We start from the raw sequence: 23,472 nt of genomic DNA on the forward strand, positions 1-23,472 counted from the left end.
ATCCTCCTTTCCGAGGATGTGTCCTCTATTTCAGGGTGTCCTCCATTTCAGTGTGACCAGACGTCCTTCTTTCCCAGGACATGTCCTTCATTTCCAGGGCAACCAGAGGCCCTCCTTTCCAGGGGATGTCCTCCATTCCTCCTCCTGTCCACAGGAAATCCAAGACGTCCTCCATTTTGAGCAGGATGAAGAAGCACACATTTATCCTTACAGAAGTGTTTTTGGCTTTTATATGTGAGGACACTGAAGAAAAAGGGAGGACATGCTCAAACAGAAAAGCTCAAAACTCTCAAGAGCTTCTTCGTCCTTCCAATGGAGGACTTTCAAGAAAAAGGGAAAGCATGGCCAAATACAAAAACAAATATTGGGCATGGCCAAATACAAAAATACTCAAGATAAATCCCTGCTTCTTCGTCCTCCTCCCAATAGAAAAGCTCAAAACACTCCTATAAATACAAACTCATGGTTTTTTTTTAAGTCATGCTTATATATGTATTATTGTTTATATATTTATTATATCTTATTATATTTATTATTGTTTATATATCTATTCATTATATTTTATTTGTTATTGCTATTGCTATTGTTTTATTATTATTATTTTTGTGTGGGAGTGCTTTGAGCTTTTCCTGTTTGGAGGTCCACAGAATAGAAGAAAAGAACAACACCCTCACAGCACTCTCTCATATATATATATATATATATATATATATATATATATATATATATGAAAATCCCTGTTTTGTTTTGTTTTGTGGTGGTTTGTTTTTTTAGTCATGCTCAAAATGGAGGAGGAGGGAGGAGGAGTCCTGGGAAAAGGAGAGGAAACCCTTCTCTGGGTCACCCTAGAATGGAGGACAGGCCCTGGGGAAAGGAGGACGGTGCCCCTTTCTTTTTTCCTTTTTCCTTTCCCCCTTCTTCTCTCCTCCTTTCCTCACTCCTCCCTTCCCCCCCCTTAAATTAGAGGAGGAGCAAAATGGAGGCCCAAAGCAGTGAATGCGTTGCCATGGCAACGGGCCCAGGGCAGCAGCAGCAGCAGGCCTCAGCTCCTCCTCAGCTCCCAAGCTGTGTGTGTCTGTGTGTAGTAGTGTGTGTGTAGTAGTGTGTGTGTATATGTGTGGGAGAGAGAGAGAGGAGGGAGCAAGCTGTACACAGCAAGGGAGAGGAGCCTGAGCTTCAGCTGGGCTTGGAGGGAGAAGGAAGGGAAGGAAGAGAGGAGGCTAGCAAGGCCTGGGGTGTGTGTTGTGTGTGTTGTGTATGTGTGGGACTTGAGGCTGGGGGACTTCAGGATGATGGAGGACGGCTTCTCCAGTTACAGCAGCCTCTACGACACCTCCTCGCTCCTCCAGTTTTGCAATGGTGAGGATTGAAGGGGAAGGGGGGGTTATAGTGTGTAATTCCACACAACACACACCCGCGCAGAGACCATTCCTGCCCTGGGTGTGGGGTGTGGGGGTTGGTTTGTGGGCCTCGGGAGCGCCGGCTGTAGCCTGGGGTTCGTCCCCACTGGAGAAAGCACCCGTTTTGACACCGCTTGAACTGCCAGGGCTCAAGGCTACGGCTCTGTGGGGAGTGCAGTGGTGGCACCTGCCCCAGCCTTCAGCCCTGGCAGTTAAAGCGGTGTCAAAGCGGGTGGTTTCCCCAGCCGTTCTTGGCAAGAAGTGTGAGGTGGATGGGCAAAGCAAAGCTGGCGAGGAAACCCATAACAGCCCTCCTCCTTTCCCCCGTTTATCCATCGGGGATGAAGCACAGAGCCAGCGCTTTCCTTCTTTCTTTCTTCTCCTTCCTTCCTTTCTTCTCTCTCTCCTCCTCTCTCTTCTTCCTTCCTTCCCTCGCTCTCTCTCCTTCCTTCCTTCTCTCTCTCTCCTCCCTTCCTTCTTTCTCTCCTTCCTTCCTTCCTTGCTTCTCTTTCTCTCTCCTTCCTTCTTTCCCCCCTTTTTAAAAAAAACCCTTTATTGCAGGATTTGCAAAGTTGTTGTTGTTCTTGTGTGCCTTCAGTTCATCTCCAACTTATAAAATCAATAAAACTTTTATTGTAGGATTTGCGAAGATGTTGTTCTTGTTGTTCGTGTGTCACTTCAAATTGTTTGCAATTTATACAATAACTAAAATACAACTTTTACTGTAGGATTTGCAAAGATGTTGTTGTTGTGTGCATTCAAGTGGTTTCCTACTGATGGCAACCTTCTCGTGGAGTTTTCTTGGCAAAATTTGTCCAGAGGAGGTTTGCCATTGCCTCCATTTGAGGCTGAGAGTGTGTGACCTGGCCAAGGTCCCCCAGTGAGTTTCATAGCCATAGATGTTACTCTGTAGTGAAGTCGCTTTCATCAATGGATGAAGATCAGTTTCAGTGCAGAATGAATTATAGATAGCAACAGTAATTTAAAAAAGAGTCGTGGGTATGATAATGCAAGAAAAGAGAAGCTGTGATACAGGTTTGTCATTATCAACCTGTTATCAAGGAGTCAGAGGTTTGGAGGAGAGTGCATCATGCCAGTTCTACAAGTGATGGGCTGGAGATTTCAGGAGCTGTGTGTGTTGTGTGTATTCAAGTTTGTGAAGTCGAAGGCTTTCATGGCTGGCATCCATAGTTTTTTGTGGGTTTTGGGGGACTATGTGGCCATGTTCTAGAAGAGATTCTTCCTGACGTTTCGCCAGCATCTGTGGCTGGCATCTTCATTCTCTGAAGATGCCAGCCACAGATGCCAGCCAAATGTCAGGAATAAATTCTTCTAGAACATGGCCACATAACTCGAAAGACCCACAAAAACTATGTATTCAAGTTGTTTCTGACTTATGGTGACCCTAAGGCAAAGTTATCATAGGGTTTTCTTGACAAATTTCTCCAGAGGAGGTTTGCCATTGCCATCCTCTGATGCTGATGCTCTGTGAGAGGATACCAACTTTCCACAAATGGTTTTTAGTTCACAGGCCTTATAGTAAGTGGCATTTTATCTGATAATTTCTCCATTAACCATACTCCCCGTACTCTGTGCCACCAGTTTTCATGGGAGAGATTCCCTAGTTTCCAGTTGTTTTGCATTTTCAGCAAGTCTAGTAATTGCTAGGAAGGAGCAGATTACATCTTCATATTTTAAGTTTTTCTTTTCCCAGGCCTTTTCTACACTTTACCCTGTTTCCCTGCCCTAAAACTGTGAAGCTCAGGGAAAAAATTGAACAGGGAGAGAGGGGGAAAGGACTTACCACCACCCTGTTTTGCATGACAGCCAGCAGAAAAACACTTGGAGTGTATGAGAGCTTGGAAGATGGAGCTAATGTCTGCTATGGATTACCAGCCCCCTTTATAGGAATGCACAGTTGTGTGTGTGTGTGTGTGTGTGTGTGTGTGTAATAGAAGATTAATAGAATGTGTGGGAAAAGAAAGTGAAAACTCCTCATCTTGTGGGCTTGGGAGGAAGAAATCTGTTTCTTTTTCTCGGTATAACTTGTTGGGGATCTCCAGTTCTGTAGGTTAAAGGCATGTCCGACTGATATGTTTTCTAGTTTTACAGTCTTTGGCCTGGGATGCGAGAGTGAGCTGTCAAAGTTCTTAGGAATGTGTGTTTATGAACAGTATTTTGGGATATGAATCATTTCTGCTTTGTGTAATTCTGGTTATGGGTTTATTTTGTTTCAAATATAGCACAGGGTGAAAGATTTATGGTTTCTAGGAGGCTGTTTTTAAAAGTACAAACAAAAGTCAGTTCTGAGATGGAAAAAAATGTCTGTTTCTAAGTTTTGTACTTTCTGGTATGTTTCTTCAGCATTATATTAAATAAGATTATGTTTGGATGGTAATGTGGCAGAAATGCACTTTAATTTACAGTAAACAGCTGCAATAAAATGATTGAAAGCACTTCCACAAGCAGGATTAATGTTGACAAAGGGATCTATTATATATGGAATGTCTAACTAACTAATGAAATATCCTTAGGCTGTAGTCCTATATTCCTTTACTGAGGTGTAATGTGCACAGATTTCAAGGCTTTGCGCTAATACTACTGTATTGCCATTATATCCCACCTTGTTTCCAGTCCAGGATTTGAGGCAGCTAATGATGTATAGGAATGTTGGATTTTTTATTTTAAAAAAATGTCTGTTAAATGCTGTAAGTGTATTTCAGTGTTTAGAGCTGGCATTCTTTATTGTTATATATACTTGAGCAATTGTTAGAGAGACAAGAAAATATATGACATGTATTTTTTGTATTGTCCATCTTTAGATTTTTATATCTTATCTCAAAGTTAGAAAAGAAGTAGCAGTTCTCATAAAGAAGAGGTGCAGAAGAGAGACAGCCACATTGTTGAGTTGCAGCCTAGGAGAAAGGCAGGGTATAAATAAAGTGATGGATGGATGGGATGGAATTCTATAAATCAAGGTTTATACTACAGGCAAGACAGTTCCCTGTATAATGTATGGGATCTCTGTTGTTGAATAAAAAAATCTGGACCACAGCCCTCTTTATCTTTACTGGCACCGGTATACTACTAGAAGTAATAACTGAGAATCAAACTGTCTGCTTTTCTGTCAAGACTTGTAGGCATTTGTAACAGCAGACCTTATGAAGCATATCAGCTTATTAGCATTTTTGATGGCTCATTCTTCACACCCATTGTATTTTTCACTCACAGCCAGCCAGCACAAATAACTTGGTTCATCTATGTCTTCCTCATGTGTGTTTGGTTTCAAAAGGATTAGCTTGCATGATAAGATGTTGTAGAACTGGACTCGCAGCCATTGCCCTGGGGATATCAGATGACAGGAGTGTACAAATTCTGGCCCATGAGGAAACAAATTAGAGAACTTGTTACAGAGCTGGTTTTGAAGAAGATTTCTTCACAGTCATGTGAGAACATTGGGAATGTGTTCCATATATTAAAGAGATGGTGTAGAGGAAGGGGGAAAGATGTGAATGTAGACTAGATTAAGATAGCTTTGTATAGTTTTGAAGGGGAAAAATTGAATTGAGCTTTTGGCAGAGGATACATTTAAAAATGCATTTATTTAAAAATGTTAATGAACTTTTTTTTTTAAATATTGCACCATCTAGTTCATGCCTGTCTTCTCTGACTTGACATTTCCGTTTGTGGCTTGGAAAGGCACCTGTCTGAATCCTCGGAGAGCTGCTGATAGCCAATGCCAAAAGTAGTGAACTAGTGGTCTTTATGCAAGCCACTTTCCTGTATTACTCACTAGCAGGGTTGTACAACTTTACCTGGCCAGGTAAAAACAAATCTCAAGATATCATTCTGTATTGTATGGAAAATAATATACCTGAAAAATCTGGAACAGCAGTAGCATAACTGCATTTCCATCCCATACTTTTATTTGGATCTTATTATGGAGAGCTAAAGCTGAATCAGACTGAGCACTGAGACACTGACTCAAAAACTTGGCATATTTAAGGAGCCTCCAGATGGTGGCTTTTAGTGGTTCCCAAGCACTCTTTTCTTTTTGCCTGTTGCCCTCAATTCTGTTGTTGCCTGGTTCCTCCACTTACCCCTTTGTGTGTGTTGAATGAAAGCTCCTGTCACAACTGACCTCAAACTAATAGTGGACGTATTACAAATGAGTGATGCCATGGCTGAAGAATGGTCTCTTCTAATTCCTACTTTTCCTTATACTCTTGTAAAGGAGTTTACAGGCATTGAAGGATATTCTTGTACATCCAATATGTTCAGCTGATGACTAGCTTCTTTGTTATATTGTAAATAGGCTATACCTGTCATTGTGAGGAAGGGAAGGCCTTTTATAAAAAGTATGTAATCTTAGTATGGTATAATGAAACACTGGAATGGTGCTTCACCCAGGTATGCAGCAACTGGTAATGGAATTGAGGTTTGCTTGGATCTTTTACAGAGATATATTTGTAATGCAGGCAAAGGGGGCTTTTTTTTTTTTTTTGCATGTTCTTTTTATATTCCACACTCAAAGATGTTGTGCCTGTGGCAATAGATTAAAAATATCTGGGTGACTTCATTAAAGTTTTGATAGTTTGGATCCTGAGTGATTCAGGGTTCCCCTTCTCCTCCCTTGCACACATGACAAGAGGATTCAATATTCAGCAGTCATCCCAGTAATTCATTGTTTTCTTTTGAAGGCTATATTGGCAATTAGAGTAAGAGCTTGACAAATGGAATTATGGAAACCTGGAGGGCATGACAAGGGTGGTGCATGGGAGACAGGTAACTGAAATGAAGATATGTTGGATTCTTGTTGTTGTGGTTTGTCATTAAATTTGAGAACAGGTGACAGAGAGCTTGAGGACGGAAGAACTAAAGGATCAACAGGATCTTGTTTATAATGGCTTGCATTGATTTATTAAAATATTTTTGTGTCACGTTCTGTGTCATTCAACTGATACTTGAAGTAACTTAACAAGATGAGTAAAACATCTGCAGTCTGTCTACACTGTATATAGACTGCAAATGTTTTACTTCTGTTGTACACTATAGAGGGAATGTGGTCTAACTGGATGTGGATGCTAGACACGTGCAGTCCTAGAAACAAACCAGAAAAGAAGGGATGTTTTTCTCTCTACATTTTTTAAGCCTTTGTGTGTTTGTCACTGATTAACAATCCCATAAATTATATCACACAGTACTTTCAAAGGTTACTTGAATCAAATGTATTACCACAGTATATGTAACACTGGAATGACAATGAAACACCACAAAGAGCCCAAGCAATCAGGTTTTCCAGCAACCCAGGAATAAGCACAGCAGTTTTTTTTAATGCTATGATAGCAGCAAAATTGATTCTTGAAAGATTTTGTTTGGAATGTCTACTGACAGGCCCTGGCAAACTGAGGATCAGGATAGTCACTAGGAATACAGTCACAAAAGACTTAGCATAAAATGCAGTTTTCCTGGCATGTATATCAGATGCAAATCTGAAAATCACTGATATAATTTAAATTGAAATACAGTCTCCCAGTAGTGTGAAGTCTGACCAGGTGACATGTGTGCCTACTCAGCTTGCTGTCCAGGTGCTGACTCTCTATGGACAATTTTAAGCCCTCTGCTGGACATATGTTTCATATGTCTCTATGTTTTTAAATTGGAGTTAGACAGGACACCATTTCACCTAGAGGACTGTTTTTGGTAGAGTAGAACACATGGCCACTACTGGGCCAACCATAATTTAGGTCTGAAGGCTGGAAGCAGCAGGAAATGGGAAGCATTTGGAACCTGAAGTATATTAGGCACTTACAAGCTACCAGTCCTGAAAAGCATCAGAATAAAGATCCAGAAAGTGCAAATGCCAACCACGCAGGGTCAGGGGTTATCCCAGCAGACAATGGATTACAGACAGCCCTTCTCTTATGCAGGGGATCCATTCTGGAACCCCCTCCCCCTGCATAAAAGAAAAAAAGTAATGGGGCTCGTGCTCACTGTGCAGCACCGCAGTCACACACCCCATTACTTCTTCCGGGGCACATGAAGCTTATTTCTGGCGCAGCTTCCAACATATTCTGGAAGCCACATATGATGCGCCTGCATATGATGCGGGTGCACTGTACTGATTAAACAGATACCATGAGGCCTTGCCATTCAACAACAGACCAACACACAGATTAACATGTAAATCACTTCCTCTCATCCAAGGGCCACATGATATATATATATACCCAACTCACTTCCATTCCAGCATTCTCTAAAGATGCCAGCCACAGATGCTGGCGAAACATCAGGAATAAACTCTTCCAGAACCCAGCCACATAGGCTGAAAAACTCACAAAAAACTACTTACTACCTTGTTCAACAAGCAAGGTTAAAAATCCAAACTGCTAGCATTTCTACCATGAAATTGAGGCTGTTGTACTTTAGCCGCACAGTGAGAAAGCATGACTTATTAGAAAAGACAATAATGCTAGGAAAGGTAGAGGGTAGTAGAAAGAGAGGAAGAGCGTACCCAGATGGATAGATTTAATCTTGGGTCTTATGGGCATGGATTTGTCCTCTTTGTCATTTAACCCCCAGATCCATACTACAGCCAAAGTCTGTAGATTTTTTCTCTATAATATTGCCAAAATCCGTCCATATCTCTCAGCTTCTACCGCAAAGACACTGGTCCATGCCCTAGTGATCTCACGACTAGACTATTGTAACCTCCTCCTGGCAGGGCTTCCCCTCTCTCACCTCCACCCATTAATTTCTGTTCAGCATTCAGCTGCATGCATTATTTCACTTGCTCGCCGTTATGATCATCTCTACCCTCTGTTATCTTCCATTCACTGGGTCCCTCTTCCTTTCCGCATCAGGTACAAACTTTTGTTATTCACCTTTAAAGCCCTGCGTGGGCTGGCCCCTCTTTATTTAACAGATCTTCTCTCTCCCTACATCCCTACTCGCACTCTCCACTCTGGTAGCCAAGGTCTCCTCTCTCAACCCAGGATTTTCTCTGCCCTGTCCCAGATCCGTCCCTTCTCTCTTGCTGCCCCTCATTCCTGGAACCTTCTTCCTCCACATGCACGGCTCATCACTTCCCTAACCAGCTTTAAGGCTGAGCTGAAAACCATATAGTTTAGGGAAGCGTTCTCAGGGAATTTGTGATTGTCATCTGGCTGTCTGATAATGTTTGATGTGATTTGCTTTTATATCGGATTTTTTTAACTTGTTTTTTCTTTCCTATATTGTAATTTTATCTATTCCTCTATCCAATTGTTATTACTTTTAGAGTGTAGGCAGGCTTTTATATATTCCTTATTTTTACTGACTTTGTACAGCGCTGTGTATAATTACAGCGCTTTAGAAATAAAGTTTAATAATAATAATAATAATAATAATAATAATAATTTGCAGGATTTAAGCAGAACAGTGGAGGAAAGGGGGTCTTGGAGATGTCTCATTCACAGGGTTGCCCTGAGTTGGAATCAACTTGAAGGCAGCTAACAACAAACAAGTTCTGTTGAGGCCACTAAAAAAGTAAGGAACAAAAAACCCACTGAGAAAATATTTTGATATGTGAATGATTAGGTCTTTCAAAGGGAGTAGGTAACCCACAGACCACAAATGTCCCCTAAAGGTGTTATTGTACTCCCAAGGGTTTCAGTGTCTCCACCTCATATGTTTTTGTTGCCCACCAAAATAGTTAATCATACAGCCCCAAAGCCTTCAGGGGGTGCAGTTAGTCATTTTGTTCTTCCCCCAATGTTTTAGGGCCATTGAATCACTTATATTTTTGAGGAAAAAGTCAGTTTTGGCCTAAAGCAGGTGAGGGATGAATGCAAATATGTGAAATAGCTAAGCGCATCCTCTGGAGATGTAATTAGCCATTTTGAGTGAATGGAGGGTTTTTTCAGGAGAGTCTACTTGTCCACTCCTGAATAGTGGATTTGGTTCCCAAACTATTGGCAGCTCGTTCCTGCCTTAGTTCAAGGACAAGGAATACATGTGGCCAAAATAAAAGTTACTTGACTGCCATCCTTAATCTCTCACTTTTGATTAGGACTGATTGAAGTTGAAGAGCAACAACATTTAGAGGATAACAAGTCCCCGATACCTGGCTTAAATAATTTGGGGCTTTGGTTTAATAACATTTCCTTAAACTATGGCAATATAACTAAAAATTCTATTTGATGGTAAGGCTGTTAACTATGAACAGTGAGTATTTAGTTAATCTCCAATGTCATTGAATTATTTACTGCAGTGGGTAATCAGCAGTTTCTTGAAGTGATAGATTATGGAATGAAATAGCAATAGCAAGTACAGTCACCCCTCCGTTTTTGTGGGGATCTTTTCTGGACCCCCCTCCAAAACCGGAAATTCGCCTATATTCAAATCCCATTGGCTTGAATGGTGGCGCACACCCCATTTTGTCCCCCTCTGTTTCCCACCTGCAAATGTGTGAGGAACACGGACTTCAAGTCCGCAAAAACAGAGGGGCGACTGTACATTTCTATGCTGCTTATCAGTGAACTAAAGGTAAAGTATTGGTATTCCTCATTGACAAAGTTGTCGTGTCAGCATCTTAACAACTTGAACCACCGTGTCCTCTTCCGTAGTGATCTGGTGGTTAAGGAACCCTGGTGGCCTGTATTGCAGCTACAAGATTGTGAGTTTGATCCCAGAGGCTCCCAGGTTCACTCAGCCTTGCATAGTTCCGTAGGTTGCTAAAATGAGTAGTACTCAGCTTGTTGGGGGCAATTATCTTACATGTTGTAAATCGGTTAGGGAGTGCTTAGTTCACTGATAAGCGGTATAGAAATGCACTTGCTATTCCTATTGCTATTTCCCACCCTATCCTTTCTCTTCTATTTTAACTTCATTGGTTTTAATTGGTCCAATTAAAACGTCATTGACTTACATAGGCTTATGGTGGATACAGAACTTGTTTCACTAAGCTTGCATTTCAGCTTTATCAGCAAATCATTATTTTAATAGGAAGCACCTTTCTGGGTTGGGAAATTTATTGCCTAAGTATGACAAGAGCCTAATGCCATTGCCTGGCAGATTGTTGGCAGGTTCTGTTTTGCTTTTAGATTTAAATATTTCATCAGTAAGACTCCTAAATCTGGCTTAATTTCAAAAGAAGCAAATTTGATGAGTTCTGGGGACAAATCTGTTTCCCAACCATAGTGGCATGGGCTTGCTTCACTATTGCTGCCCCACTAAATTTTGGTGGCAAACTGAAAAACCCCTCTTAGAGGGGAACTCCTGGATTGCTGCCCAGGTTCAGTGGTGTGGTTTGTGGTGGGAAGGAGTGAGGGGTGTAGAAGCAACCTGAAGGGCCACATGTAGCTTCCAAGCTATGGATTGTCCATTCTTGCAATAAATATTTGCATCTTAGAACCAAAAGATGTTTTGCACACACCATCTGTAGTTGCATCTGTTATACACATGTGTGAGCACCAATGCACCCAGATGATCAACAGGATGATTTATCAAGACTCTCATTGGGATTAACCCACTCCTCTCTTCCATCTTAATTCTGATAAACACTCTCCTTTCGCCCTTGTTGGCACTAGTAGAAGCTAATAGTTATGGGAAGGGGAAAATATTAACTTCCTCCTCTTACATTTAGACTAGATTAAGATGCTTACCCACAACTGATAGTCTTCACTGTTTTAATTACTGTTTTTAAAATTATTCCTTATTGAATTGTTTGTAATTGTTCTTATATCGTATCTAACATGTGTTATATAGTTCTACTGTATGTAAACCACTTTGATCTGGAGGAAAAGTGGTATATAAATAAAAGTTTTATTATTTTATTATTTATTTGCATGCTACCTTAAATTAATTCATGGGAAAAAGCCAAGATACAAATTGAGTGAAATAAATACATGTATACTCACTGTAGGCCTAATGAAATTTTGGCCAAAACCACTTTTTAAAAACAATTTTGATAGAAGTGTTTAGTATCACACATAGTTTAGCACTAAGAGTAAATTTCCACATACATACTGTATATACTCATGTATAAGTTTAGAAATTTTTGTCAAAAATCTGACCCTCCAAAAGCTGGATTGACTTATCCCCAGGTCAGTGTAAGTACTGTATTTTCCCCTTCTCTGAGTAGAGTGACAAAAGGCAAGAGCTTAGTTCATCCTGGGGGCACCCAAAAGAAGCAGCAACTCCCTCTACTCTTTCCACCATGTTGCTGTTTCTGACCTTTTTGAAAAGCTGGGTGAAAAAATGGCAGTGGTAGCACCTCCTTGGTGCTTCCCCTCAAAGGAGTGCCAAGAGGAATTGGGCTTAGAAGGATATGAATAAAACATAAACTTCATCCTTTATATCCTTTGTTACATGCCCTTAAGTTTTATCATTGACTTATCCACAAGTCATATCAAAATCCATAATTTTGCCCCCAAAACTTGCCCTCGACTCATAGATGTGATCAACTTGTAGTCGAGTATATACAGTAATAAATATAAAATCAATCATTTCCAAGTGCTTATAATACTACTACTACTAATAAAATATTTATTTGTATCCAGCCTCTCCAGTTTGAGGGAGAGGATGTGTTAAGGGCAAGTGATTTAATTCTCTCACTGACATTTATAGAATTTTGAAATGCTTTACTTTTAGTTCACCATATCAGAGAGTACATTTTATGTATCTGCATGTGTATGTATATTTATTTAAACTTCATAAAATCATACTAGCTGTTGATACCCTTTGAACTATCAGGTGAATTTTGGAAAAGCAAAAAATATCTTTCTCTCCAAACAATTCTCCTTTCCAATTAGTGAAATTTATTCTTACCTGTTAAACACCGCAGAAATCCCACCTTTATGGAAAGAGTGATCATACTATCCTGCTTTATTCCTCCCATCATCGCATTGATTACATTAAGTTCAGAGTTCATTGTAGGTTTTTAAAAACAAACATGCTTTTGTTGTCAATGTTGCAGGCTAATATGACACATCCACATGTGTGGGAATTTAACACAGAAATCACTTTTCACTAGGGAACCAAGTAGGAAATGCAAGCACTTGAGTTATGAATAAAACAACATTCAGAATTGTAAATTGAAATGTTGAATCTGAGGAAACCATATTTTTGTCTGATATTCAAGAAGTTGTTTAAATATTAATTATACTTCATTAAGACTGTTTTTTTAAAAAATTTAGTATGCCATGCTTCTCTCCACTTTTGAAGTGTGCATACTTGATGTTAAAATAATGAAGCTGCATGTTTCACCCTTTCTTTGTTAACTTTCCCAGAGAATGTCAGCTATTGGGTAGTAAACAAATATTGGTAATGAAATAAATAAAGTAGCTTTGTCAGGTGTAAAGTGTGAGATATTAGCAACGCCAATGTAAATAGTTTTGTGTGTCTTATAGTTAGTCCTGTAGGGGCTCTCCATATTCTGGGCTGTTCTGGTCCACCCACCTTGTTCGCAAGTCCTGAAGGGGTCTAGGTGCCATGCAGCAATGGGAGAGGCGTCCAGGACTTTGCTGTGGCATGCTGGCAGCATCCCAGATGGCTTCCTTGCCAATGGGTGGACTGGATCCTTCCCAGGACCATCAGTCTTTGGGAGCCCCAGTTTACCCATGGAGAGGCACAGTGGTACACTCCACACTGGAAGGCAGACACCCCTCAGGATCTCCACACGCCCCTAGAAATGACCCTGAGTAAGTACAATGCTAGTGGAGTTTCTGTAATTTTTCTAGGCTAACGGCTAACAATAGTTTGTCTTTATATCAGTGAATTTTATTTGTTTGGATTGAGGTTTTGTTTGTTTGTTTGTTTGTTGTTGTTTTTTGCTTTTTTGGGTTTTTTCTAAACAGATTTTTCCTAAACACACATTGTATTCTATATGGTATTATTCCATTGAGAAGATCACCGCTGGTTTTGTGATTGTTTTGGTTTGTGTGATGTGCTTTGTTCTCAGTATGTGCTTAAAGATTTGGATTTCCCTGGCAAAGCAAGAGTTTCTCCAGTTGGTGGAGGTGATTGTGATATCTGTGGTGCTGAACCACCACCACCACTCTGAGATTTGTTTGTGACTTGCCATTTTTCTGATTCATGAAAACAGCTGATAAATGATTCACTAAGAAAAATCAAGGAAATACATAGTTCCTAGCTTCCTGCATGGTAGCATGCACATTTGTTGGCAATGAGGATTGTTTAGGAGTTGAGGTGAGGAGACTGAAGACTGAAAACCTGATGTCACACTTGGCTGTACAATTCAAATTCCCACCCAGATTGCCCTCTTCTGTGTTTTGCTAGTATAACTGAAAAATATTCTACTGTGGGCCTGAACAGATGAGCCAGGAAAGCATGCATTCCTTGCCTTGGTGCTCACCTGGGTTGATCCCTGGTTTGGCACAGGGACTAGTGGGTTTTCACACACCTCTCCCCTTGTCATCCCAGTACAGGCATGCCACTTCTCACTATGGCAGCTGTCAATCTGACTGAGAACCCCTCAGTTTCCATATCTGATGTGGAAATGGGGTGCTTGGCTGCACCCACATGGCCAGGCAGCCCATTTCTGCATCAAATGTGGCAACTGGCGGGCTTGGATCGATGGCCAGCAAGGTAAAGAGTGGGATGAGGACATCTGAACAGCCTGGTTTTGCCATGGAGTTTCCTTGAAACTTCATGCAAAAGCAGAGGTTAATTACCCCAGGGTAAAGGCTCTTTACCACAGGGGCAGGCTGGATCCACTGGACAGGGAGGATCCCGCCTGATCTTGCCCTGGGGTTTTTTGACCTACATTGTCTGATCTAGACAACACAAGGCCTGGGGGAAGCCAGGCCTTTTGACCAGTGCAGACAACCCCTATATACGTTTTCCTCTTTTTTAAAAGTAGTGTGTTTGAACAGAGAAGATAGAGGGGAGCAAACAGTGGCTGGCCAGCATACCCCATTCCCACTCTTTGTGCCTCTAGTCCTAGAAACATCTGAGAAGGTCATCAGGACTTGTGAAATCAGACACCCCCCTTTCCTTAAAGAGAAATATTTTGAAAATACTGTAAAAGACAAATATTCTACTTGAATAATGTAATGCATGTCTCTGAGGTAGACTGGACCTATTCTCAAGATATAGGCTTTGTCAAATTAGCAGCAGGAGTGTGATTCCTTCTACCAGATAGCAGACTTTTCCACTTGGCTTCTTTTGACCTCAAAACTGGTAGGCCACAGACTTGTACTGTACTGCTGTTTGGACCCATTTAAAAGTGTGCAGCAGGAGATATACTTCCAAGTCACTGGATGTAGCATTTGCATTAACATTAAAAAACAGTTATTAATACTGTATGAGTCCTCTGTCATAAAGTCACTGGATGAGGTCATTAGAGGTTTTGGGAAGAGTTGCCTTGGGTATGGTAATGCCACTAAACTCTATTTCTCCACATCACTGGAATCACCTGGGGCTGTGCAGGTGCCTGATCAGTGCCAGATTTTTATAATATTTTTGTTGTGTTACTTCAAGTTGTTTCTGACTTATGGAGACTCTTAGGAAAACTTATTATGGAGTTTTCTTGGCCAGATTTGTTCAGTGGCTGAGAGTGTGTGACATGCCTGAGGTTACCGAGTGGGTTTCCATAGCTAAGCAGGGAATTAAACCCTGGTCTCCAGAACGATACTCCAACACTTAAGCCACTACTCTGGCTCTCTTTTTATCCACTATCTAGAAATTATATACCATCTAGAAAATCCTTTTGATAAAGCCTATTAAAATGTGAATGGAATTGAATGGCCCATGCATGAAGACCAATGCATTTCATGAGAGTGTAAAGATAAGTAGGAGGCATCTCCTACTCATATATCATGCAGTTAGAATTCAGAAACATACCCTTGTTAGTCTGAGATATCAGTACGCAAGGGAATATTATAGCACCTTTTGAGTCTGAGTGAAAGATGTAATAGCATAAATTTCCATATCGTGCAGTACAACAAAGGAAAACAGAAGCATGAAGAGGTGGAAAGGGAAAGTATGTCACTTATCCCATTGATATGGTAGACAGGGTCTCCACCCCCAAGTTAGGTGCTTCTGTTTTCTCCTAGTACAGCATATTTGACTATTTTCGATGGTAATTGGTTTCTGTTTGTTTCAAATATAACAGTTAGACCACTTGTTAATAAAAATGTGGGCTTTGTAGCAAGTTACAGAATGTGATTCAGTTTTCCCATTGAAGAAGTGTGGATTGTGCAGATGGCATCGTATAGGCTTCTTGGTGTCTCTTTAGACTGTTTGGATCATAATGCTTGTTGATGTTTAACATCTGGGACACCCTGGAACTTTGTAAATACACTTGTCCCTCCGCATTTGCTGCTTTTACTTTTGCGGATTTGATTATTTATGGATTTCATTATGTTTTCTCTATCTAAGTCTGCCAGCACAACATTATGGTCAACTTTAACCAAAAGTTGCACTGAAGGACCTAAAGATTCTTATATAGAGCACTCCACTCGAGATTTGTAGCTCTTCCATTGCACTTCTGTGGTCAATGTCTGGCAGATGTTGACCACAGAGTTGCACTGGAGGACCTAGAGATTCCTAGAGAGGTGTTCTCTCAGGTAAAAATATAATGTTTTTGTTATTTGCAGTTTTTCCACATTCATGGGGGTCCTACCCCCCTAATCCCAGCGAATGTGGAGGGATGAGTGTATTCACCACTTGGAGCTCTGATGGATCCTAACATTTCCTAATATGAAATGTAAGAACACATTTTAAAAAGGATTGTTTAGAATATTTTCTGACTTTTGCATACATTCAGCAATAAAAATTAATCTGTCTGTTCTGAGGAATAATATTGACATCTGTTTCTTTCTGAATACCTTTTAATGAAAATCTTGATTTTATCTTCCTTGTACATATAACTGTGCTTGCTTGTAAAGAGCATATCCTTGATATCCTCATGTCTTCCTCAGTTCATTTAAAAGATACTTTAAAACTGGAAGGCACTGTGGGGATGGATTAATCACCCTGTATTGTCCTGAAGACTGTCAGGAGAAATCTTTCCAGTGAGATCATGGATTAATTAGCAGGGAAAGAAAAAGAGCAGAGTGATGAGCATTCTCATTTAGACAGAATACTCTTTGGGAGCATATGGGCCTTAGTGATGAGCTAAATGTTAAGAGCTTGTGCTTCCAGTTTGTAACACAAAGGTGATGAAAGGTCTCCCCCCCTTTGTTTAGATTGTATATTGAATAGTACACAATATGTATGAGGACACTTTAGGATTCTTGGCAGAGACTGTGACACTTACGTTAAGTGGATGTTTAGTAAAAGTAGTGAATATACAAATAACTTTCTCAGATATCTGGAGGATATATTTCTTGTGCATATTATTAAGGCTGTTATCTTTACATTTTGGTAGAAGTGCTATTTTATATAGTGGGGCTTATTTTTAAGTTGCTCCATATTTTGCCTCATAACAAACCTGGTCTCTTAAAAGACTACCTGAAAAGAGCAGTAACCTTCTGCGACCTGAAATTCATGTCTAATTCAGATGATAATTGGTGTCAGAGAGGATTTTTCTCCTTGCTAGCACTGTTTGGTCCTCAAAACAGATGACTCCTCTGTTTAACAGGACTAGTGTGAGAGTAACAGTAGTATGTGGAAATGGGACTTGTCTACACTGACCAGAACAGTTGGCCTTACCTTGCATTTTTCTGCAGTAGGTTTGGCAGCAACCTGTTAATGCCCCACACACTAACAGACACAGCAAGGTGACATCAGCCTAAAAGGCCACAGATTTCCTCCTGGCAAACTCAACTTTACTATACTGTGCATGTGTGTTTTTTTCCCCCAACATGCATCAACCAATAGCTGTGTAGGCATCCCCATCAAATCCCCTTTCCTGCTTTGTTGAAGAAAAGTGAGGGAATTTTAAATGTGCACCCACACATGACAGACAGAGAAGAAAACATAAGTGTATTTTGTGAAGTCAAAGGCTTTCATGGCCGGCATCTTCCAGAACATGGCCACATAGCCCTAAAAACCCACAAAAAACTAAGTGTATTTATCCTTTATTTATGAAAATGTTCAGCCATAAAATCAGCAGTTAGGGGTTAGATTGGGCTACCCCTTCCTGTCGCCCACCTAAGTGTTGTGTTTGTTTTACTCTTCCCTCTCTTATCTCCCCCATCCAATCAGCATTGTGTCATATTTGAGTGATGGAGCATGCATTCCCTCTCCTCATGATCATTCGCTTGCTCACGCACTCCCTCCCTTCAGTGCCCCAATAGATACATTGCAGATCTCTGCACAAGTGAGCAATGAAGGGAATGTGCCCCCTCCATTCACTGAAATAAAAACAAAGAATGATCGGGTTTAGAGAATGGGGGGGGGGGTGTGAGTAAAAAGAATAAAATCCAATCTAGCTCCTCACCACAGATCTCATGGCTGACCATACACTGAAGTAGAAAAACATGGCAACACTCAACCACTCCTGCCCACTAAAACTTTCTTTCACCCCTTGCTCCACACTGAAGAGCACCAGCCACATACAGGAAAATCTGGACTGTAGGGTTCAGGGTAATTGGATTAAAGCCCTCCTAAACACATTCACTGTGAATTTGTAGTGACGTCCCTGTGATTTTTCAAGAATATCATGTTCCCAGCTCGTAACAACTGCAAGATCAGTACAGTTTTTTTCTGTCAGTGTAGACCAGCAGTTCCCAACCTGTGCTCCTTGGAGTCCTTAGGGAACCCCTGGTGTGGACAAGCCATGGCTAGAGGGTTGCTTTAAAAAAAACACCCTTCTATATTCCTGCCCCAGCATGGGGATGTATTCAGATTTGGTGGCTGATGTATAGCAGAACCTGAGTGTGGTGCTCATAGGAGTTGTAGTTCCTGCAAGTAACTTAAACAATGAAGATTATTGCACCGGGGTTAAAACGTTCTCCGGTGCGTTCTAACGGGGGCGAGCACAGAGCGTGACGGGGACGTGATGGGGCTCTGAATGCTATTTTACTGCACACTGGAATGCTGCCTTCACCGCCGGGCGTTCCCATCGAGTTCAAGAGGGCGCCATTTCTGGGAACTGTTTCAAAGAAGCCCCAGAAATGGCGTCCCTTGGAACTCGATGGGAATGCCTGGCGGCGAAGGTGGCATTCCGGTGTGCAGTAAAATAGCATTCTGGGCCCCATTGCGTTCCCGTCATGCTCCGTGCGTGCCCCTGCGCGGGCACGTTAGAACACACCGGGGAACGTTTTAACCCCGGTGCGATAATCTTCAGTGTCTTCATATGAATTCCGAACAGAATGGGGCAAGCAGCACATTACAGGATATTGCTTTTTTCCTTCGAGTTCCATAACATCTCCTTTTGGAATCTGTTTGCGAGGCAGGAAGAGAATGTACATAAAACAGTTCCTTAAACCTCTTGAGAATCTAGTTGATGATATCAATGGCTGAAGTTTGACACACTGCATATAATTTATTGGGGTGCATATATGGGCGCAGTTGCACATATAGAAGGAGAAGAAGGTATGAAGAGCAAACAAATGAAGCTAAATTCTGAGACAGAAGAAAGGAATACAAGAAAAAAATACGTAGATCAAATCTGATAAAGTTGTTGTTATCCTACTGTTTTCATTGCATAGCAGCTGTCTTATTTTAGTATTTACAGCCTTTCCACCTCAAAAAGCTGTAAGTGTGTTGACCCCAATGGTAGGAAGAGGAGAAGGCTTCTCCAGCAGACCTCAGTCCTTGGGTCTGCATTGTAGACCTATGTTGGCTATTTTAAAAAACAAAAACTTAATTTGCTAGTGCCTGCTGAAAAGCCAGTACAATAACTTCATCTTGAATTGAGGTCTGTGCAAATGACTAGAAACACATGGGATGTGCATGGTGACTTATAGCTTGCCATCTCTGCCTCCAATACAGTTTCTGAATTATACCCATAAAGAGTGGTCTACAAATCTACCATTCTCCAATTTAATGTGGTAGTAATGATTTCCTTCTGATAGTTTTTACCAATGTATTTTTCATATATCTTCTCAGTCACATTAATATTTTTAATGCAGAGGGAAAAGGCCCAACTTGACCAATGATTCTTTTTATCACACTGGAATGTCTTAAAGTAGGCTTCCAGTTTCAACTAAGTAGTTTTGCTAGCTTTTGCAAGTTAAGTGTCATATCTGAGTAGGACATGAGAGGAGAAGTTAATGATTCCTTGGGATGCTTTTGTTATGGTGAAATAAGATGACTGACAAATAGAACAATAAGAGATAATAAATGCAAAGTGCTGGAATCAGCAGCAGTATAGCTTCCAACCAGATGCTGCAACCCTCTTGATGCTTCTGCCAGAGTACTTAAGAAAAATTGGAAACACTGGCTAGAGGTATTTAAAATCATATAGAGTTTAGCAGAATTATTGCTACGTTGAGTTTGTTTTCTTATGTAATCTAAATCAAAGGCTATTCCGTATGCTACTGTATGTTATTCCCAACTGAATTAATCTACAGATTATTATTTTAGGTATTGCCCTTGTTGCTCTTCAAGGAGAACTTCAGATCTAGAAAATCTTAAATGGTTGCCAGAGTGTTAATCAAAATTTTGAGATTAATGCTTCATATAGCTAAACTACAAGAGATTTTACTGCTGAGCACAGAATTTTCTTGTATTTATTAAAACAGTTTAAAACTGCCCTTCATTATTTTTTATTCCAGAGCGATGTAGGAATATAATTAAAATAATATAGCAATAGTAAATAGTAAAAGAATATAGAAATAGTACTAAAAGCACATAGTCAGTAATGATTTCTTAAATGCACTTAGATTGGACTTGGAAACCTTTTACACTGTACTTTAGGAAATGTCGGCCAGTTTCAGCATCAGATCCTCACCATTTGCTTGCCAGTGTTATTACAGCATAAGCTTTTGTGGACTACAGTCCATTTCATCAAGTTCTGTTCTTTTGAGTTACTAGTATATATGAGTTGAGTTAAAAGTACACTGAGCACTTTACTACTCAAGGAGATTAATTCTTACATACAAACTAGATCTATTTTATACAATAAAACACAAGTATTTTTAGAAGCTTGGATAATAAAACTGTGGGGAAGTGGTGTCCTGAGCAGTAGATTTGCTAGAATTTCTCTGTGTGAAAATTCTGTCTCTCCCCATCAGTCTATCTTTATTTGAGGCCTGGAACATGCACTGAATTTTGCAATAAAGTGAAAATTCTCTTGCTGCAAAATAATTCACTTCATCTAAGATCTTGCATGGGCCAACATAGCTACAAAAACAAAAGCTCCATTATCATAGTTACTTTTGCCACTGCTGCCTCCCACTACCTGATACAAAAGGCACTACTTCTTGTATCAGGTAGTGCCCCAACCAAAATGTTTTTGAGATGCTGTGAATTAGGCCACTGCAAAATGACGATAATAGCAGTACTCTCCTGGTCATAAGGTGTGAGGAAAAGGACATCTGGAGTCCAGAAATGATGACAGCAGCACTCTCCTGGTCACAAGATGTGGAGAAAAGAACAGCTGGAGAGACCCCTTGTGGTCCTGCCACAGCTGCTTGTCACAACACACCTTGCAACCGGGAGAGCACTGCAGCCATCATTTCCCAGCACCCCAATCCGCAGTGTCTTGGAAACCCTTTAGTTGGGGTACTACCTGTTTTCAGAGGTAAATCACTTCAGCTGAATCCCACTGCTTCCACCAGAATCAGAACCCTCCTCACCTTCTTCAGCTTCCTTAGTAACACACCCACCCCAAAGAAAGGGTGCTCTAAAAGACGGAGAAATCCTTTGGACTAGAGTTTTACAGTGTACTAGGGCTTCAAGAAAGTGAAGGGTGGCCAATTTAATGGAAGCTGTAGATGCTGTCCTTGGAGCCCTCAGATGTTTTGGAGTACAATTTCAAACATTCTCGATTGTTGTACAGTTACTGGCATGGATGGAAGTTGTGGGACAAAATATCTGGAAGTCAAAAGCTTTTCATTTTTTGAAACAAAAGACCACCAGCTGACTCTGCAACACTGGCACATCTTTACCTATCTTCCCCTCCTTCTTTCCTGTTAACTTTAGACCTTTATAATATAAGCTTTTCCCAACCTCATGCCATCCAGATAAGGCCATGTTGGTTGGGAATGATGTAAATTGTTATCCAGCAATTCTGGAGGGCACAAGTTTGGGAGAAATAACACAATCAATGTTACTTTTCTTTATTGATTGAATGTCATTTGCTGATTTATCATGATCCCATGAATTTAATAGGATTTTCACAGGCAAGAAATGGTTACGTATAATCTAAATCTATATTAAAAAACAAAAAACAAAACAAAACACAAGTTCTGTCAATTGAAATAATGAGCTTGGTTTTCTGCAGTCCAGATCTAGATTTTAATATGTCTTTTCTTCTAATAGTCCAGCAAATTTAATCCTAAAATTTAGAATACAGTGGGCCCGCGTTATACGCGGCTTTGAGCTTACGCGCGGGGGCACAAGGGACGGCACATGTGCCGCCGCATGCACAAGCCTCATTCACTTGAATGGGACTTGAGCATGCACGGTATTTGGCTTACATGGGGGGGGGGGTCCAGAATGGATCTCCCGCGTAAGCCAAGGGCGCACTGTAGTACAGAAATTATGAAGTACAGTGGATAAATGAATTCTGTCATTATGTTTCTTTATACCTTCCTGAATTTATAATGTACATTTCCTTCTTTTTTTAAAATAGATGACAGCGCCTCTGCCGCAAGCAGCATGGAAGTGACGGATCGCATTGCTTCACTGGAACAACGTGTTCAGATGCAGGAAGATGACATCCAGCTGCTCAAGTCAGCTCTAGCAGATGTTGTTAGGCGCTTGAATATTACAGAGGAGCAACAGGCCATGCAAAACAAGAAAGGACCTACCAAAGGTATTAATTCCAAATACATACTTCCATGTAGTTTCACTTCTTGTTTTTTAACTTGGGCATGTGTTGCAATAATATTGATTTTTTAAAAGCAATTAAAGAAACTAAATACACATAATTACCTGACAGGAGGTTATGTTATACCAGTGATGGCGAACCTATGGCACGCGTGCCAGAGGTGGCACTCAGAGCCCTCTCTGTGGGCATATGTGCCGTCACCCCAGCACAGAGTTTGCCTGAGTTTGTTACTAGAAAGCCAGAGGGACATGGCACTTTGCAATAAATAAGTGGGTTTTGGGTTACAGTTTGGGCACTCGGCCTCTAAAAGGTTCACCATCACTGTGCTATACCATGATGAAACCTGGGTTTTGACTTGAACATCTTTTGTCTACTATGTGAAAGCCTTCATTTTCCTAAGGTACCAGACAATACCCTACTTGTTTCGTATTCCATCTTTTTTGCTAATGCCTGCAAGCTGAGAAGCTTGGCCTAATGATAAACTGTGAAGTATTTTGAGAGATACAAGGCCACATCCAGGCCAGTTACTTATTCAAGAAATCTTACTATACTACATTGTTTTTATACATATTTTCAGAATACTTTCAGTTTGAAGAATGAGATGTTTTGTTGATTGTTGGATATTTGGATGTCCAGTGTTGACCCTACTTTGAGTAGATACATTGAAATGAATGAGATGTATTTAACTTATTCTGTTGACTTCAGTGGGTCTCCTTTTAGTAGGACTAACCGTAGATTTAGATCCATTTTGTAATTAAGGTTTTACTGTGTACCAAAAATTCCACAGGTGATTTGAGATCGTCGCAGATATTTACTTATGTTTGGTTAATATTTGAAGTTAAATGGCTTTTGAATGACTTTGACAGTAGAAAAAAATTGAAATGGTTTTTTAAAATTTGAATGTTTAAATCTTTTTCTTTAGCTGTTTCAGAATATGTAATACAGTGCGTCCTTGCCTTACGCGGGGGATCTGTTCCGGATCCTTCCGCGTAAGGCGAATTCCGCCTATGCTCGAGCCCCATTGGAAACAATGGGGCTCGTGCGCAGTGGTGCAAGTGCGCGTGGGGCGAAACGGGCGTGCGCGCCCATTCAATTGAATGGGACGCGCCGCCCCTTCCGCCTCACGCGCACGCCGCAGCTTCAGCACGTACGCTCAAGTCCGCGTATGGTGCGCCCGCGTATGGC

At 40.7% G+C, this 23,472-nt stretch overlaps 1 protein-coding gene across 5 annotated transcripts in view; it reads left to right on the forward strand.

The window, feature by feature from the left end:
- The window catches only part of EML1 (EMAP like 1), a 218,988-nt gene that overhangs the window by 129,026 nt on the left and 66,490 nt on the right, over positions 1–23,472 (forward strand). For 2 of the 5 annotated variants that reach the window (XM_042475087.1, XM_042475096.1), the window contains exons 1-2: positions 999–1,359; positions 22,090–22,272. In XM_042475087.1, the coding sequence (XP_042331021.1) occupies positions 1,290–1,359; positions 22,090–22,272 (253 nt within the window). In that variant the 5' untranslated portion in view covers positions 999–1,289. Of the gene's footprint in view, positions 1–997; positions 1,360–22,089; positions 22,273–23,472 lie in introns of those variants that run through there. The other 3 variants (XM_042475080.1, XM_042475102.1, XM_042475111.1) reach the window with 3 other exon arrangements.

Source organism: Sceloporus undulatus, chromosome 1 (assembly GCF_019175285.1).
Source record: "Sceloporus undulatus isolate JIND9_A2432 ecotype Alabama chromosome 1, SceUnd_v1.1, whole genome shotgun sequence".
In the NCBI taxonomy this organism is placed as follows: Eukaryota; Metazoa; Chordata; class Lepidosauria; order Squamata; family Phrynosomatidae; genus Sceloporus; species Sceloporus undulatus.